The sequence below is a fragment of the Pseudophryne corroboree genome, chromosome 12 (assembly GCF_028390025.1).
Source record: "Pseudophryne corroboree isolate aPseCor3 chromosome 12, aPseCor3.hap2, whole genome shotgun sequence".
Taxonomy (NCBI): Eukaryota; Metazoa; Chordata; class Amphibia; order Anura; family Myobatrachidae; genus Pseudophryne; species Pseudophryne corroboree.
Genome location: NC_086455.1, coordinates 50,340,212 through 50,359,842, shown reverse-complemented (window position 1 = coordinate 50,359,842; position 19,631 = coordinate 50,340,212). Strand labels below are relative to the sequence as shown.

Below are 19,631 nucleotides of genomic sequence, written 5' to 3'. Positions count from 1 at the left end.
GTAAAAAGTGGATGTGTTATTTACAGTTAAAGTAGGACAGCATAAGTCCAATGTGATACACTGCTACATAGGGGGTCATTCCGAGTTGATCACTCGCTAGCTGTTTTTAGCAGCCGTGCAAACGCTATGCCGCCTCCCACTGAGAGTGTATTTTAGCTTAGCAGAAGTGCGAACGAAAGGATCGCACAGTGGCTACAAAATAATTTTGTGCAGTTTCAGAGTAGCTTCAGACCTACTCAGCGCTTGCGATCACTTCAGACTGTTCAGTCCCTGTTTTGATGTCACAAACACGCCCTGCGTTCGCCCAGCCACACCTGCGTTTTTCCTGGCACACCTGCGTTTTTCCCAACACTCCCTGAAAACGGTCAGTCGACACCCAGAAAAGCCCTCTTCTTGTCAATCACTCTGCAGTGCGACTGAAATGCTTCGCTAGACCTTGTGTGAAACTACACGGGCCATTGTGAAAGTATGTCGCACGTGCGCATTGCGCCGCATACGCATGAGCAGAAGTGCCGTTTTTTTGCATCATCGCTGCGCAGCGAACATTTTCAGCTAGCGATCAACTCGGAATGACACCCATAGTGTGGGGCTATCCACGTTAGGTTAGGCCAGGACTCTCCAGGAATCTGACAATAACCTATCTGGAATAAAGCAATAATGGAGTGACCATAATTGTGCCAATAACCATAATATATGAAAACACATACAGCTATATGCTATAACATTGCTTTGTTATAGGACTTAGTGACTCGGATAATTAGTGAATCCCTTGAGACAGTCTAGCTCAGAGGTTCTCAAACTCAGTCATCGGGGGCACACACAGTGCATGTTTTGCAGGTAACCCAGCAGGTGCACAGGTGTATTAATTACACACTGACACATTTTAAAAGGTCCACAGGTGGAGCTAATTATTTCACTTGCGATTCTGTGAGGAGACCTGCAAAACATGCACTGTGTGTGCCCCCGAGGACCGAGTTTGAGAACCTCTGGTGTGTTTGTTTACATACAGTTGGATTACCCTAGCCAGCAGTGATTCCGTGTGGGACATCCCTGGATATTGGGGTGCAATACCACAGTATTACACATAATGCAACCAATAATTATAGACTTACCAATACATTCTTTAATTTGTATCAATTATCTGTAGTGGGAGATATTAGACATCATTGAGTGATGCATACTTATATGAACTGATTATTCATCAAAATTAATCTGCAAAAGTGGGGGAATCTGTATCTTATATACTGTATAGTCAAGATCACTACTGTGCAGAATATGTACAGTGGAAGGAAGACCTATAATCTATAATAAAATAACTCCAATAATACACAGGAGACAAAGGGGTGTTTAGAACTGAGGCACATTTATTAACACAAAGGTCATAATAACAGATACGGTAGTATATAACTGAAAGAAGGGTTTATAATACCCCGAAAATAAAGACAAAATTAAATTGAGCATACACACACACACATAGACTGTGATTTTTTTTTTGCATTTTAACTCACGACTTATGTTTTATGTATTGTCTACTACACCATGTTATTTAATGTTCCTTTTAATATTTCACAGCAGGCGTTTTATGATAATTAAAATAAAAGTTATATTTTATAGTATTTACCTTTATTCTACTTACCTTTTCCTTGTGCGCCACTGATAACCAATTATTTTCTTTCCTTTTTTGGATAACTTGTATTTATATTAGCAACAATATTGTTTGTGGCAGACCCCCCTCCCCCCCCCCCACCCCCACCCCCCCAACCTTGACTGCAACCTCAACAAAATATAAGGATAATGGGCCCTACACACTGGCAGATCTCACTGCACAATATGAACGTTCTCGTTCATTAATGAACGAGAACTCGTTCATATCGTGCAGTGTGTAGGCACCAACGATTAATGATGCGCGGCCCCGCGCACGTTCATCGTTGGTGCCCTGTCGCTTATACATGCAGGCCAATATGGACGAGATTGTCCATATTAGCATGCATTGCTATGGCGCCGGGTGATGGGGGAGAGTGAAGAAACTTCACTGCTCCCCGCCGCCGGGTCGCCCGTCTGCCGTATCGGCGGTTGGGCAGCTCGGCGGCGGGTCGCCCAGTCTGTAGGGCCCTTAACACTAGTGCAGTAGTTCTTTCCTTTCTCTTTTCCCTGATTACTATTGTTGTAATAACAGCCAGATAAGACAAGAAAATTGTTTACGTTTAATGATGTGTGTGTTAATAAATAATAGTAAATTGTACATTACTAGGGTATGAATTTCAGTGCTCCTAATTTATAATGTGTTTATGGGGTATATTCAATTAGGGTCGAAAGCTGCTGTCTGTCGAAAAGAATCGTGATTCGACCTATTCAGTCCCAGCAGTTTTTTTTCGACAAGTCTGGGAATTCGACTTGTCAAATACTACGTGAATCGGCGGTATAGCTGCCGATTCACATACTTTTGAGGGACACGGGGCCAAATTCGACAGGATTTGGCCCATTTTCCGACCTTCTCAGTCCGACATAAAAAAATGTCGGACTGAGATTAGGGACCTTAGTGGAGGAGAGGGGGGAGAGCCGCGGGCAGCCAGACCCCCCAGCGGGCAGTGCTGGAGATGGGGGGAGAGCAGCGCCGGAGACGGGAGAGCCGCGGTCAGCCAGACCCCCCGGCGGGCAGTGCTGGAGACGGGGGAGAGCAGCGCCGGAGACGGGGGAGCCACGGGCAGCCAGACCCCCCGGCGGGCAGTGCTGGAGACGGGGGGAGAGCAGCGCCGGAGACGGGGGAGCCACGGGCAGCCAGACCCCCCGGCGGGCAGTGCTGGAGACGGGGGAGAGCAGCGCCGGAGACGGGAGAGCCGCGGTCAGCCAGACCCCCCGGCGGGCAGTGCTGGAGACGGGGGAGAGCAGCGCCGGAGAAGGGGGAGCCACGGGCAGCCAGACCCCCCGGCGGGCAGTGCTGGAGACGGGGGAGGGCAGCGCCGGAGACGGGGGAGCCGCGGGCAGACAGGGTGAGCAGCGCTGGAGGATGTCACAGCCGCCGCACACAGCAGCGTCCACCCGGCTCCAGCAAGCGAGACCTCGCTAGCTGGAGCCGGGTGGATGCTGCCGTGAGCAGCAGCTGTGATGCGGGGTCGGGAAGTGGAGGGACGTGAGGCAGAAAGATGGGGGGGGGAGACGGGGGAGAGCCGCGGGCAGACTGATATTTCTCTAACGTCCTAAGTGGATGCTGGGGACTCCGTAAGGACCATGGGGATTAGCGGCTCCGCAGGAGACTGGGCACAACTATAAAGAAAGCTTTTAGACTACTGGTGTGCACTGGCTCCTCCCACTAAGACCCTCCTCCAGACCTCAGTAAGATTCTTGAGCCCGGCTTTTTTATTTTCAGTGAGATCTGCTGGCAACAGACTCACTGCAGCGAGGGACTAAGGGGAGAAGAAGCGAACCTACCTAACAGGTGGTAGTTTGGGCTTCTTAGGCTACTGGACACCATTAGCTCCAGAGGGATCGACCGCAGGACCCGACCTTGGTGTTCGTTCCCGGAGCCGCGCCGCCGCCCCCCTTACAGAGCCAGAAGCACGAAGCAGGTCCGGAAAATCGGCGCCAGAAGACTTCGGTCTTCACCAAGGTAGCGCACAGCACTGCAGCTGTGCGCCATTGCTCCTCATGTACACCTCACACTTCGGTCACTGATGGGTGCAGGGCGCTGGGGGGGCGCGCCCTGAGGGCAATAAATAACACCTTGGCTGGCAAAATATACATCATATATAGTCCTAGAGGCTATATAGATGTAAAATTACCCCTGCCAGTATTACAGAAAAAGCGGGAGAAAGTCAGCCGAAAAGGGGGCGGGGCTTCTCCCTCAGCACACTGGCGCCATTTTTCCCTCACAGTTCCGCTGGAAGGAAGCTCCCTGGCTCTCCCCTGCAGTCTGAATACTACAGAAGGGTAAAAAAGAGAGGGGGGGCACTAATTTAGGCGCAATATAGATATTATAAGCAGCTATAGAGAAAACACTCATTGATAGTGGGATCCCAGTGTTATATAGCGCTCTGGTGTGTGCTGGCATACTCTCTCTCTGTCTCTCCAAAGGGCTTTGTGGGGTCCTGTCCTCTGTCAGAGCATTCCCTGTGTGTTTGCGGTGTGTCGGTACGGCTGTGTCGACATGTTTGATGAGGAGGCTTATGTGGAGGCGGAGCAGATGCCTGTAAATGTGATGTCACCCCCTGCGGGGTCGACACCTGAGAGGATGGTGCTGTGGAAGGAAGTACGTGATAGTGTCGACTCCTTACATAAAAGGTTCGACGACATACCAAATGTGGGACAGCCGGCTTCTCAGCCTGTGCCTGCCCAAGCGTCTCAAAAACCATCAGGGGCTCTGAAACGCCCGCTACCTCAGATGGTTGACACAGATGTCGACACGGATACTGACTCCAGTGTCGACGACGATGAGACTAATGTAACTTCCAGTAGGGCCACACGTTACATGATTGAGGCAATGAAAAATGTGTTGCACATTTCTGATGTTACCCCCGGTACCACAAAAAAGGGTATAATGTTTGGAGAGAAAAAACTACCAGTAGCTTTTCCTCCATCTGAAGAATTAAATGAAGTGTGTGAAGAAGCGTGGGCTTCCCCTGATAAAAAGCTGGTAATTTCTAAGAGGTTACTAATGGCGTACCCTTTCCCGCCAGAGGATAGGTCACGCTGGGAAATATCCCCTAGGGTGGATAAAGCGCTCACACGCTTGTCAAAGAAGGTGGCACTACCGTCTCCGGATACGGCCGCCCTGAAGGAATCTGCTGGTAGAAAACAGGAGGCTATCCTGAAATCTATATATACACACACAGGTGTTATACTGAGACCGGCTATAGCTTCAGCCTGGATGTGCAGTGCTGCTGCTGCGTGGTCGGATTCCCTGTCAGAAAATATAGATACCCTAGACAGGGACACTATTTTGCTAAACGTAGAGCATATTAAAGACGCACTTTTATACATGAGGGATGCACAGAGGGATATTTGCCGGCTGGCATCCAAAATTAGTGCAATGTCCATTTCTGCCAGGAGAGGGTTATGGACTCGGCAATGGACAGGTGATGCAGATTCCAAACGACACATGGAAGTTCTGCCTTATAAGGGTGAGGAATTGTTCGGGGATGGTCTCTCGGACCTCGTTTCCACAGCAACAGCTGGGAAGTCTACATTTTTACCCCATGTTCCCTCACAACCAAAGAAAGCACCGTATTATCAGGTACAGTCCTTTCGGCCCAATAGGGGCAAGCGGGTTAAAGGCGCGTCCTTTCTGCCCAGAGGCAGAGGTAGAGGGAAAAAGCTGCAGCATACAGCCAGTTCCCAGGAGCAAAAGTCCTCCCCCGCTTCCTCTAAGTCCACAGCATGACGCTGGGGCTCCACAGGCGGAGCCAGGTGCGGTGGGGGCCCGTCTCAAACATTTCAGCAATCAGTGGGCTCGCTCACGGGTGGATCCCTGGATCCTTCAAGTAGTATCTCAGGGGTACAAACTGGAATTCGAGACGTCTCCCCCCCGCCGTTTCCTCAAATCTGCCTTGCCAACCACTCCCTCAGGCAGGGAGGCAGTGTTACAGGCAATTCAAAAGCTGTATTCACAACAAGTGATAGTAAAGGTACCCCTACTTCAACAAGGAAGGGGTTACTATTCCACAATGTTTGTGGTACCGAAACCGGACGGTTCGGTGAGACCCATTTTAAATTTGAAATCCTTGAACACATATATAAAAAAATTCAAGTTCAAGATGGAATCGCTCAGGGCGGTTATTGCAAGCCTGGACGAGGGAGATTACATGGTATCGCTGGACATCAAGGATGCTTACCTACATGTCCCCATTTACCATCCTCACCAGGAGTACCTCAGGTTTGTGGTACAAGATTGTCATTACCAATTCCAGACGTTGCCGTTCGGTCTCTCCACGGCTCCGAGGGTCTTTACCAAGGTAATGGCGGAAATGATGATACTCCTTCGAAGGAAGGGAGTTTTAATTATCCCGTACTTGGACGATCTCCTGATAAAGGCGAGGTCCAGAGAGCAGTTGTTGGTAGGGGTAGCACTATCTCGGGAAGTGCTACAACAGCACGGCTGGATTCTAAACATTCCAAAGTCACAGCTGGTCCCTACGACACGCCTGCAGTTCCTAGGGATGGTTCTGGACACAGAACAGAGAAAAGTGTTTCTCCCGGAGGAAAAGGCCAAGGAGCTGTCATCTCTAGTCAGAGGCCTGCTAAAACCAAAACAGGTGTCGGTGCATCATTGCACGCGGATCCTGGGAAAAATGGTAGCTTCCTACGAAGCGATTCCATTCGGCAGGTTTCATGCAAGAACTTTTCAGTGGGACCTGTTGGATAAGTGGTCCGGATCGCATCTTCAGATGCATCATCTGATAACCCTGTCTCCAAGGACAAGGGTGTCTCTGCTGTGGTGGCTGCAGAGTGCTCATCTTCAGGAGGGCCGCAGATTCGGCATACAGGACTGGGTCCTGGTGACCACGGATGCCAGCCTTCGAGGCTGGGGAGCAGTCACACAGGGAAGAAACTTCCAGGGACTATGGTCAAGTCAGGAGACTTCCCCGCACATAAATATTCTGGAACTAAGGGCCATTTACAATGCCCTAAGTCAGGCAAAACCCCTGCTTCAAAACCAGCCGGTACTGATCCAGTCAGACAACATCATGGCGGTCGCCCATGTAAATCGACAGGGCGGCACGAGAAGCAGGACGGCGATGGCAGAAGCCACAAGGATTCTCCGATGGGCGGAAAATCACGTGTTAGCACTGTCAGCAGTGTTCATTCCGGGAGTGGACAACTGGGAAGCAGACTTCCTCAGCAGGCACGACCTCCACCCGGGAGAGTGGGGACTTCATCCAGAAGTCTTTCAAATGATTGTAAACCAGTGGGAAAAACCACAGGTGGACATGATAGCGTCCCGCCTAAACAAAAAGCTAGAAAAATATTGCGCCAGGTCGAGAGACCCGCAGGCGATAGCTGTGGACGCTCTGGTAACACCGTGGGTGTACCGATCGGTTTATGTGTTCCCTCCTCTTCCTCTCATACCAAAGGTACTGAGGATAATAAGGAGAAGAGGAGTAAGAACTATACTCATTGTTCCGGATTGGCCAAGAAGAGCTTGGTACCCGGAACTTCAAGAAATGGTGTCAGAGGACCCATGGCCTCTTCCGCTCAGACAGGACCTGCTACAGCAGGGGCCCTGTCTGTTCCAAGACTTACCGCGGCTGCGTTTGACGGCATGGCGGTTGAACACCGGATCCTGAAGGAAAAGGGCATTCCGGAGGAAGTCATTCCTACGCTGATAAAAGCTAGGAAAGAAGTAACCGCAAACCATTATCACCGCATATGGCGAAAATATGTTGCGTGGTGTGAGGCCAGGAAGGCTCCAACGGAAGAATTTCAGCTGGGCCGATTCCTGCACTTCCTACAGTCAGGGGTGACTATGGGCCTTAAATTGGGTTCCATTAAGGTCCAGATTTCGGCTCTTATCGATTTTCTTCCAGAGAGAATTGGCTTCACTACCTGAAGTTCAGACTTTTGTTAAGGGAGTGCTGCATATCCAGCCCCCTTTTGTGCCTCCAGTGGTACCTTGGGATCTCAACGTGGTGTTGGATTTCCTAAAGTCACATTGGTTTGAGCCACTGAAAACCGTGGATTTGAACTATCTCACGTGGAAAGTGGTCATGTTGTTGGCCTTGGCTTCGGCCAGGCGTGTTTCAGAATTGGCGGCTTTGTCATGTAAAAGCCCTTATCTGATTTTCCATATGGATAGGGCAGAATTGAGGACTCGTCCCCAGTTTCTCCCCAAAGTGGTATCAGCTTTTTATCTGAACCAACCTATCGTGGTGCCTGCGGCTACAAATGACTTGGAGGCTTCCAAGTTGTTGGATGTAGTCAGGGCCCTGAAAATCTATGTTTCCAGGACAGCTGGAGTCAGGAAGACTGACTCGCTCTTTATCCTGTGTGCGCCCAACAAGTTGGGTGCACCTGCTTCTAAGCAGACTATTGCGCGCTGGATCTGTAGTACGATTCAGCTTGCACATTCTGCGGCTGGACTGCCGCATCCTAAATCAGTGAAAGCCCATTCCACGAGGAAAGTGGGCTCTTCTTGGGCGGCTGCCCGAGGGGTCTCGGCTCTTCAACTTTGCCGAGCTGCAACTTGGTCAGGGGCAAACACGTTTGCAAAATTCTACAAATTTGATACCCTGGCTGAGGAGGACCTTGAGTTCTCTCATTCGGTGCTGCAGAGTCATCCGCACTCTCCCGCCCGTTTGGGAGCTTTGGTATAATCCCCATGGTCCTTACGGAGTCCCCAGCATCCACTTAGGACGTTAGAGAAAATAAGAATTTACTCACCAGTAATTCTATTTCTCATAGTCCGTAGTGGATGCTGGGCGCCCGTCCCAAGTGCGGATTGTCTGCAATACTTGTATATAGTTATTGCTTAACTAAAGGGTTATTGTTGAGCCATCTGTTGAGAGGCTCAGTTGTTATCATGCTGTTAACTGGGTATTGTATCACGAGTTATACGGTCTGATTGGTGTGGCTGGTATGAGTCTTACCCGGGATTCAAAATCCTTCCTTATTGTGTCAGCTCTTCCGGGCACAGTATCCTAACTGAGGTCTGGAGGAGGGTCTTAGTGGGAGGAGCCAGTGCACACCAGTAGTCTAAAAGCTTTCTTTATAGTTGTGCCCAGTCTCCTGCGGAGCCGCTAATCCCCATGGTCCTTACGGAGTCCCCAGCATCCACTACGGACTATGAGAAATAGAATTACAGGTGAGTAAATTCTTATTATATAGCCGCTATACTATATAGCCGCTGCTGTAGCGCTGCTCTCTCCAGACGTCCCGCGGCTCTCCCCCGTCTAGCTCGAATTGAGATTGCATTGAATAGCCCATGTCGGAATGGATCCGACTTGAATTGAATATACCCCTATAGCTGAACTATGGCAGTACTGCAAGAAGGCATATACAAAATTCATAATAATGATTTTCTCCAGTATAATGTTGAGGGTACATTTGTTCTTCCGGAACAGTTGATTTCTAATAGTGTTGTACATGTCCACTAGGTGTTACAGCCCTGAACTCAAAATAAAGAACATATAACCAGGAAAGGGAGACCCCTGACTGAAGGCACATGAGCTCCCAGGAATCAGCAGCCCCACAGGGCTCGGAGCCCAGTGATCCTCTTGCGGGGTAAGGAAAGTGAGATAGAAAGGTTTGGGTACATATAAAACTGCTTAGAGGTTTTGTGTTTTGTATACGTTTTTTATATGTTTTGCATTTCACATGTGATTCTTCGCTGCTGCTGCCACAGCAGAGTCATTTTTCATAGCAATTAAGTTTCCAAGTTTGTGGAACACAAATATGCCAATCTCAAATAGTAGATTACATTTCAGAGCTTGTTCAGAATTGATCGCCAGTCTGTTTTGCCATAGAGGTGTTACAATTTTTAGCACCGTGGATGCGTCTGAGCCCGGCACATCCATCTAGGCTAACACAATTACACAGGTAATAAGCGCTCAGTCATGTTTCAATTTGGAAATAAAATCAGATGATACTTAAGAGTCTATTTACTAAGCATTGGACGGAGATAAAGTAGCAGCCAATCAGCTCCTAACTGCCACGTCACAGGCTGTGTTTGAAAAATGACAGTTAGAAGCTGGTTGGCTGGTACTTTATCACGGTCCATTTTATCTCCGTCCAAGGGTTAGTAAATAGACCCCTAAGTCCATAAATTGTGGTAGAAAGTTCTTGAATCTACAATATTATTCTTCACACTAAACACAGTTGCTCATATATGTGAAAAGAAGAGATTTTAACAAAAACATCACGGTATAGTAGTCTTCTAAAAAGTGTGAACACCCGTAGTGAATCCCCCAGCAACTATGGGAGTGAGTGGGGATTGAAAGGAAATAGCTGACCTCTTCCTTTTAATATGTAATGACACTTTGATCATACCCATACTGACAGCATGAGAATGTAGGAAACACATATAAAGGTTTCTTTACGATCGTTTGCCTCCACCATGATAGAGATGAAGATATAACATTCAATACTGGTTTTTGATATTCAGGCAAGCTGTGTGTACCATTCTCACTCTCAATGGATTTGTAATCCTTATATCTGGGTTTCTTTATGGGATGTATCACTGTGTCTCTGGATCTCCACCATAGAATATAGGGGGTCATTCCGACCCGATCGCTCACTGCAGTTTATCGCAGCGCAGCGTTCGGGTCGGAACTGCGCATGCCAGACGGCCGAAGGCCATCGTTGCCTAGCTATTGCCTCTGAGGCGGAGGCGGTCACTGGGCGGGAGGGGGCTGGACGGCGGCGTCAAGCCGCCGTTTAGGGGGCGCGGTCCGGCCCGTTGGGGGGGCGGGCTGCGGCGGGGGCAGCAAAGAGGTTCTCCCGGCCAGCCGCAGGAGCTGCGCTGGCCGGGAGTGACTCCTGACATACAAAAGCATCGCCACTTTTGCATTTCTGAGGGGGGGGGGGGGGGGGGGCGGCCCTGAAATGCGGGGCGGACTAGCTCTGTGCTGGGCATCCCCCCGCATGTCTGAGTGCCTGATCGTAGTTGTGCTAAATATAAGGTGTGCAATAAAAATATATATGGAACTTTTTTGCAAAAACGTATCACAAATTTAATAAAAGCACGCATTTATTAAAATGTCAGGATGTTTACATTCGGCACAAGACTCCAGCCACCACACCACCAAAAAGTATTCCTGCAGCCCTGACACTGACTAGACACTTGTCACCTTTCTAGTCCCTGGTCAAATACAGTAACTTAGTGTTGGTCACCCCGCCCCCAAAACAAGATCATCTATTTATACTTCCTCCCAAGCACTCACTAGCTAAATAATCACACCTATGTGGTCCACCTGTGTAGATGTTCTGTATGTAGATGAATGTGAAAGTTTAATCCGGTCTGTTGTATAAGCCTGCAGACTCTCAAGGGAAGCCTTAAGGTGCATACACACGGACACGGATAGATTTTGACTATGGCCCTCATTCCGAGTTGTTCGCTCGCTAGCTGCTTTTCTCTAACGTCCTAAGTGGATGCTGGGGACTCCGTCAGGACCATGGGGTTTAGCGGCTCCGCAGGAGACAGGGCACAATAATAAAAGCTTTAGGATCAGGTGGTGTGCACTGGCTCCTCCCCCTATGACCCTCCTCCAAGCCTCAGTTAGATTTTTGTGCCCGGCCGAGAAGGGTGCAATCTAGGTGGCTCTCCTGAGCTGCTTAGAATAAAAGTTTAAGTTAGGTTTTTTATTTTCAGTGAGTCCTGCTGGCAACAGGCTCACTGCTACGAGGGACTTAGGGGAGAGAAGTAAACTCACCTGCGTGCAGGATGGATTTGCTTCTTAGGCTACTGGACACCATTAGCTCCAGAGGGAGTCGGAACACAGGTCTCACCCTGGGGTTCGTCCCGGAGCCGTGCCGCCGACCCCCCTTGCAGATGCCGAAGTTGAAGAGGTCCAGAAACAGGCGGCAGAAGACTTTCAGTCTTCATAAGGTAGCGCACAGCACTGCAGCTGTGCGCCATTGTTGTCAGCACACTTCATACCAGCGGTCACTGAGGGTGCAGGGCGCTGGGGGGGGCGCCCTGGGCAGCAATGTATTATACCTTTTTTATGGCTAAAATACATCACATATAGCCCTTGAGGCTATATGGATGTATTTAACCCCTGCCAGATCTCACAAACTCCGGGAGAAGAGCCCGCCGTTTTAGGGGGCGGGGCCTATTCTCCTCAGCACACGGCGCCATTTTCCTGCTCAGCTCTGCTGTGAGGAAGGCTCCCAGGCTCTCCCCTGCACTGCACTACAGAAACAGGGTTAAAACAGAGAGGGGGGGCACTTATTTGGCGATATGATTACATATGTGAAAATGCTATAAGGGAAAACACTTGTATAAGGGGTTGTCCCTGTATAATTATAGCGTTTTTGGTGTGTGCTGGCAAACTCTCCCTCTGTCTCCCCAAAGGGCTAGTGGGGTCCTGTCCTCTATCAGAGCATTCCCTGTGTGTGTGCTGTGTGTCGGTACGTGTGTGTCGACATGTAGGAGGACGATGTTGGTGAGGAGGCGGAGCAAATTGCCTGTATTGGTGATGTCACTCTCTAGGGAGTCGACACCGGAATGGATGGCTTATTTAGGAATTACGTGATAATGTCAACACGATGCAAGGTCGGTTGACGACATGAGACGGCCGGCAAACAAATTAGTACCTGTCCAGGCGTCTCAGACACCGTCAGGGGCTTGTAAAAACGCCCATTTACCTCAGTTGGTCGACACAGACACGGACACTGACTTCAGTGTCGACGGTAAAGAAACAAACGTACTTTCCTTTAGGGCCACACGTTACATGTTAAGGGCAATGAAGGAGGTGTTACATATTTCTGATACTACAAGTACCACAAATAAGGGTATTATGTAGGGTGGGAATAATCTACTTGTAGTTTTTCCTGAATCAGATAAATTAAAGTGTGTGATGATACGTGGGTTTCCTCCGATAGAAAATTATTGGAGGTATACCCTTTCCCGCCAGAAGTGAGGGCGAGTTGGGAAACACACCTTAGGGTGGATAAGGCGCTCACACGCTTATAAAAACAAGTGGCGTTACCGTCTCCAGATACGGCCGCCATCAAAGAGCCAGCTGATAGGAAGCTGAAAAATATCCTAAAAAGTATATACACACATACTGGTGTTATACTACGACCAGCAATCGCCTCAGCCTGGATGTGCAGCGCTGGGGGGGCTTGGTCGGATTTCCTGACTGAAAATATTTATACCCTTGACAGGAACAATATTTTATTGACTATAGAGCATTTTAAGGATGCATTTCTATATATGCGAGATGCGCAGAGGGATATTTGCATTCTGGCATCAAGAGTAGATGTGATGTCCATATCTGCCAGACGATGTTTATAGACACGACAGTGGTCAGGTGATGCAGATTCCAGACGGCACCTGGAAGTATTGCCGTATAAAGGGGCGGTCCATCGGACCTGGTGGCCATGGCAACAGCTGGAAAATCCACTTTTGTTACCCCAAGTCACATCTCAGCAGAAAAGGACACAGTCTTTTCAGTCTCAGTCCTTTCGTACCCATAAAGGCAGGCGGGCAAAAGGCCAGTCATATCTGCCCAGGGTTAGAGGAAAGGGAAGAAGACTGCAGCAGGCAGCCCATTCCCAGGAACAGAAGTCCTCCACAGCTTCTGCCAAGTCCGCAGCATGACGCTGGGGCCATACAAGCGGACTCAGGTGCGGTGGGGGGTCATCTCAAGAGTTTCAGCACGCAGTGGGCTCACTCGCAAGTGGACTCCTGGATCCTACACGTAGTATCCCAGGTGTACATTGGAAATTCGAGACGTCTTCCCCTCACATGTTCCTGAAGTCTGCTTTACCAACGTCTCCCTCCGACAGGGAGGCAGTATTGGAAAAAAATTCACAGGCTGTATTCCCAGCAGGTGATAATCAAAGTACCCCTCCTACAACAAGGGAAGGGGTGTTATTCCACACTATATTGTGGTACTGAAGCCAAACGGCTCGGTGAGATCTAAAAGATTTGAACAATTACATACAAGGGTTCAAATCAAGATGGAGTCACTCAGAGCAGTGATAGCGAACCAGGACGATATGGTGTCACTGGATATCAGGGACGCTTACCTACATGTCCAAATTTTGCCCTTCTCACCAAGGGTATCTCAGGTTCGTGGTACAGAACTGTCACTATCAGTTCAGACGCTGCCGTTTGGATTGTCCACGGCACCCCGGGTCTTTACCATGGTAATGGCCGAAATGATGATTCTTCCTAAAAGAAATATGGACGCTTTCCTGATAAGGGCAAGGTCCAGAGAACAGTTGGCGGTCGGAGTAGCACTATCTCAAGTAGTTCTACGACAGCACGAGTGGATTCTAAATATTCCAAAATCGCAGCTTTTTCCGACGACACGTCTAATGTTCCTAGGAATGATTCTGGACACAGTCCAGAAAAGGATGTTTTCTCCCGGAGAAGAAGACCAGGGAGTTATCCGAGCTAGTCAGGAACCTCCTAAAACCAGGAAAAGTATCAGTGCATCATTGCACAAGGGTCCTGTGAAAAATGGTGGTTTCTTACAAAGCGATCCCATTCGGTAGATTTCACGCAAGAACCTTTCAGTGGAATCTGCTGGGAAAATGGTCCGGATCGCATCTTCAGATGCATCAGCGGATAACCCTGTCTCCAAGGACAAGGGTGTTTTCTTCTGCGGTGGCTGCAGAGTGCTCATCTATGGAAGGGCCGCAGATTCGACATTCAGGACTGGGTCCTGGTGACCACGGATGCCAGCCTGAGTGGCTGGGGAGCAGTCACACAAGGAAAAAATTTCCAGGGAGTGTGATCAAGTCTGGAGACTTCTCTCCACATAAATATACTGGAGCTAAGGGCAATTTACAAGGCTCTAAGCTTAGCAAGACCTCTGCTTCAAGGTCAGCCGGTATTGATCCAGTGGGACAACATCACGGCAGTCGCCCACGTAAACAGACAGGGCGGCACATGAAGCAGGAGGGAAATGGCAGAAACTGCAAGGATTCTTCGCTGGGCGAAAAATCATGTGATAACACTCTCAGCAGTGTTAATTCCGGGAGTGGAAAACTGGGAAGCAAACTTCCTCAGCAGGCATAACCTCCACCCGGGAGAGTGGGGACTTCAGCGGGAAGTCTTCCACATGATTGTAAACCGTTGGGAAAAACCAAAGGTGGACATGATGGCGTCCCGCCTGAACAAAAAACTAGACAAATATTGCGCCAGGTCAAGGGACTCTCAGGCAATAGCGGTGGACGCTCTGGTAACACTGTGGGTGTACCAGTCAGGGTATGTGTTCCCTCCTATGCATCTCATACCAAAAGTACTGAGAATCATAAGAAGGAGATGAGTAAGAACGATACTCGTGGTTCCGGATGGGTCAAGAAGGACTTGGTACCCGGAACTTCAAGAGATGCTCACGGAAGAACCGTGGCCTCTACCTTTAAGAAAGGACCTGCTCCAGCAGGGGCCTTGTCTGTTCCAAGACTTACCGCGGCTGCGTTTGACGGCATGGCAGTTGAACGCCGGATCCTGAAAGGGCATTCCAGATGAAGTCATCCCTACCCTGGTCGAAGCCAGGAAGGATGTAACCGCAAAACATTTTCACCGCATTTGGCGAAAATATGTTGCGTGGTGTGAGGCCAAGAAGGTCCCTACAGAGGAATTCCAACTGGGTCGTTTCCTACATTTCCTGAAAACAGGACTGTCTATGGGCCTAAAATTAGGGTCCATTAAGGTTCAAATTTCGACCCTGTCAAATTTCTTCCAGAAAGAACTGGCTTCAGTGCCTGAAGTTCAGACGTTTGTAAAAGGGGTACTGCATATACAGCCTCCTTTTGTGCCCCCAGTGGCACCTTGGGATCTCAATGTTGTTTTGAGTTTCCTAAAGTCACATTGGTTTGATCCACTCACCACTGTGGAATTAAAATATTTCACATGGAAGGTGAAGATTCGATTAGCCCTGGCTTCAGCCAGGCGTGTGTCAGAATGGGCGGCTTTATCATATAAAAGCCCTTACTTAATTTTTCATTCTGACAGGGCAGAATTGAGGACTCGTCCTCAATTTCTCCTTAAGGTGTTTTCTGTTTTTCACATGAACCAACCTATTGTGGTACCTGCGGCTACTAGGGACTTGGAGGACTCCAAGTTACTTGACGTTGTCAGGGCCCTGAAAATATATGTTTCCAGGACGACTGGAGTCAGAAAATCTGACTCGCTGTTTAGCCTGTATGCACCCAACAAGATGGGTGTTCCTGCTTCTAAGCAGACGATTGCTCGCTGGATTTGTAGTACAATTCAGCTTGCACATTCTGTGGCAGGCTTGCCACAGCCAAAATCAGTAAAAGCCCATTCCACAAGGAAGTGGGCTCATCTTGGGCGGCTGCCCGAGGGGTCTCGGCTTTACAACTTTGCCGAGCTGCTACTTGGTCAGGGGCACACCCTGACTGAGGAGGACCTGGAGTTCTCTCATTCGGTGCTGCAGAGTCATCCGCACTCTCCCGCCCGTTTGGGAGCTTTGGTATAATCCCCATGGTCCTGACTGAGTCCCCAGCATCCACTTAGGACGTTAGAGAAAATAAGAATTTACTTACCGATAATTCTATTTCTCGTAGTCCGTAGTGGATGCTGGGCGCCCATCCCAAGTGCGGATTGTCTGCAATACTTGTACATAGTTATTGTTACAAAAATCGGGTTATTCTTGTTGTGAGCCATCTTTTCTAGAGGCTCCTTCGTTGTTATCATACTGTTAACTGGGTTCAGATCACAGGTTGTACGGTGTGATTGGTGTGGCTGGTATGAGTCTTACCCGGGATTCAATATCCTTCCTTATTATGCACGCTCGTCCGGGCACAGTATCCTAACTGAGGCTTGGAGGAGGGTCATAGGGGGAGGAGCCAGTGCACACCACCTGATCCTAAAGCTTTTATTATTGTGCCCTGTCTCCTGCGGAGCCGCTAAACCCCATGGTCCTGACGGAGTCCCCAGCATCCACTACGGACTACGAGAAATAGAATTATCGGTAAGTAAATTCTTATTTTAGCAGCTTTGCACACGCTAAGCCGCCGCCTACTGGGAATGAATCTTAGCTGTGCAGAATTGCGAACGAAAGATTCGCAGAATTGCGAAAATAAATTTCTTTGCAGTTTCTGAGTAGCTCGAGACTGCGATCAGTTCAGTCAGTTTCGTTCCTGGTTAGACGTCACAAACGACCCAGCGTTCGCCCAGACACTCCCCCGTTTCTCCAGCCACTCCCGCATTTTTCCCAGAAACGGCAGCGTTTTTTCACACACACCCATAAAACGGACAGTTTTCGCCCAGAAACACCCACTTCCTGTCAATCACACTACGATCACCAGAACAAAGAGATTTCTTCGTTAAGCCGTGAGTAAAATACCAGACTTTTTAGCAAATTTACTTGGCGCAGACGCACTGCGAACATTGCGCATGCGCAGTTTGCGACAAATCGCTCCGTTGCGAAAAAAAATAACAAGCGAACAACTCGGAATGAGGGCCTATGAGAGATTTTGACTGAGCGATTTCCATTGAACTGGCAGTAGGAGATTTTGACTAACTTTACCAGCGATTTTGATAGGTGTGCAAGAGATTTTGGCTATCTCATTTAAATAGGGGGATGCTTTTACAGAGTGGGGGAGTATTTTGTTTATTTTTATTACGGGTACACCAATGGATTCTACATGAACAAAGGGGACTGAAGTGCTGCGTGGGACACTAGGTAAGTGTGTTTGAGTGTATAAGTGTGCATCTTTGTGTAAATAAACTTATACTATCACGGTGTGTGTGTTGTGTTTTTTGGGTGTATTTCTTTTGTTGTGGAACTACAGGTACCAGCGGGCCCATTAATTCCCCACATCCTGGTACTTGTGGCTCTCCAAGGAGGCTTGCTGGGACTTGTAGTTCTTTTTTTTTCTTTTTTCTTCTTTTTTTTTTTACACATTTTTGGCTATCAGCCCGGCACCCACCCCTCCACCTCTCCCCTGTGAGTGATATCACCATCTTCCTCTTTCTGTGAGCCATGTCCCCCCAGGGCCGTAACTACGTGTGTGCCAAGGGGGCTTGGCACACAGCGCAGTTGCCCTGAGGGCGCAACTGACTCATTACATGCCGCCGAAATCTGCGCCATGCGCCCCGCTGTGTAGGGATTAGAGGACCAGCGCCGGGCAGCGGAGAGAAGGAGGAGGAGGGAGGGGGAGCAGGGAGCCGCAGCAGCGCTATTTGATTGGTAGTAAGCGCCGCTGCAGCATCCCCCTCTCCTCCTGTATTGGCTGCCCGGCGCTGCTAAGGATGCTGGGATGCGGTTCCCCAGCATCCACAGCAGCGCCAGGCAACCAATACAGGAGGAGAGGGGGATGCTGCAGCGGCGCTTACTACCAATCAAATAGCGCTGCTGCTGCTCCCCCTCCCTCCTCCTCCTTCTCACCTCACACAGCCTGCACCGAGAGGAAGCTGCACGAGGAGCCTGTCAGCGGGGAGAAGGTAAGTATCTCTCTCTCTCTCTCTCTCTCTCTCTCTCTCTCTCTCTCTCTCTCTCTCTCTCTCTCGGACACCGTCTGCCGCAATGTGTAAAATGGGGTCTCGTCTGCCGCAATGTGTAAAATGGGGTCTCGTCTGCCGCAATGTGTAAAATGGGGTCCCGTCTGCCGCAATGTGTAAAAAGGGGTCCTGGATGCCGCAATGTGTAAAAATGGGGACTGGCTGCCGCAATGTGTAAAAAGGGGGACTGGATGCCGCAATGTGTAAAGAGGGGGACTGGCTGCCGCAATGTGTAAAAAGGGGGACTGGCTGCCGCAATGTGTAAAAAGGGGGACTGGCTGCCGTAATGTGTAAAAAGGGGGCCTGGATGCCGCAATGTGTAAAAAGGTGGACTGGCTGCCGTAATGTGTAAAAAGGGGGCCTGGATGCCGCAATGTGTAAAATGGGGTCCCGTCTGCCGCAATGTGTAAAAAGGGGGACTGGCTGCCGCAATGTGTAAAAAGGGGGACTGGCTGCCGTAATGTGTAAAAAGGGGGCCTGGATGCCGCAATGTGTAAAAAGGGGGACTGGCTGCCGCAATGTGTAAAAAGTGGGACTGGCTGCCGTAATGTGTAAAAAGGGGGCCTGGATGCCGCAATGTGTAAAAAGGGTGCCTGGATGCCGCAATGTGTAAAAAGGGGGCCTGGCTGCCGCAATGTGTAAAAAGGGGGACTAGCTGCCGCAATGTGTAAAAAGGGGGACTGGCTGCTGTAATGTGTAAAAAGGGGGACGCTGTCTATTGTAATGTATAAAAGGGGCGCTACTGTGCAGCGTAATTTGAATAATGTAGACTACTGTGCACCGTAGTATGAATTGCTATTATTTTGTGGCCACGCCCCTTCCCCATTAAGCCACGCCCCTATAAAAAAAATCGCGCCTACGGCACGCACTGCCCCTGTCTTACATTGGGGGGGGGGGGGGGGGGGGGCGCCACTATCGTTTCTTGCACACAGCGCTAAAATGCCTAGTTACGGCACTGTGTCCCCCTTCCCCTGTGTGAGCCATGCCCCCCTTCCCGTGTGAGCCATGTCCACCTTCCCACTGACAGGGAGAGAGACACAGAGACATGGAGAGAGACAGGGATGGGGGGATAAGGACAAGGGGAGAGAGAGACCGAGGGAGAGATACACAGAAACAGGGAGAGAGAGAAAAAAAACGGCAAGGGAGAGAGACAGAGATGGATGTAGAGAGACAGGGTGTCTTTTTGTGGCGCCTCCCCCCTACACTAAGGGTGTGTACACACGGTGAGATCCCTGCTATGTTCGGTTTTGACTATGTGATTTCCCATGAACTCCCCCAGAGGCCAGATAGTCAAAATCTGTACTACCTGTGCTATCTGTTCTTGAGATTTTGTCTATGTACGATTTTGACTAAGTGCCAATTTTGACTATACTTTGTACTAGATTGTACACTACATAGTCAAGATTGACTTGCCTGCACAGTCTATCCAGCCTTACGATACCGACCCCACGGGAGCATGCATCGGGATCGAATCTGTATCGCAAGCTGCCTAACA

General features: G+C 49.4%; 1 protein-coding gene across 4 annotated transcripts in view; it reads left to right on the top strand.

Annotated features, from left to right (window-relative positions):
- GANC (glucosidase alpha, neutral C) overlaps window positions 1-19,631 on the top strand; it is a 194,657-nt gene that overhangs the window by 9,757 nt on the left and 165,269 nt on the right. For all 4 annotated transcript variants that reach the window (XM_063947487.1, XM_063947485.1, XM_063947488.1 and 1 more), the window contains exon 2: window positions 9,087-9,213. In XM_063947487.1, coding sequence (XP_063803557.1) covers window positions 9,155-9,213 — 59 coding nt within the window. In that variant the 5' untranslated portion in view covers window positions 9,087-9,154. The remainder of the gene's footprint in view (window positions 1-9,086; window positions 9,214-19,631) is intronic.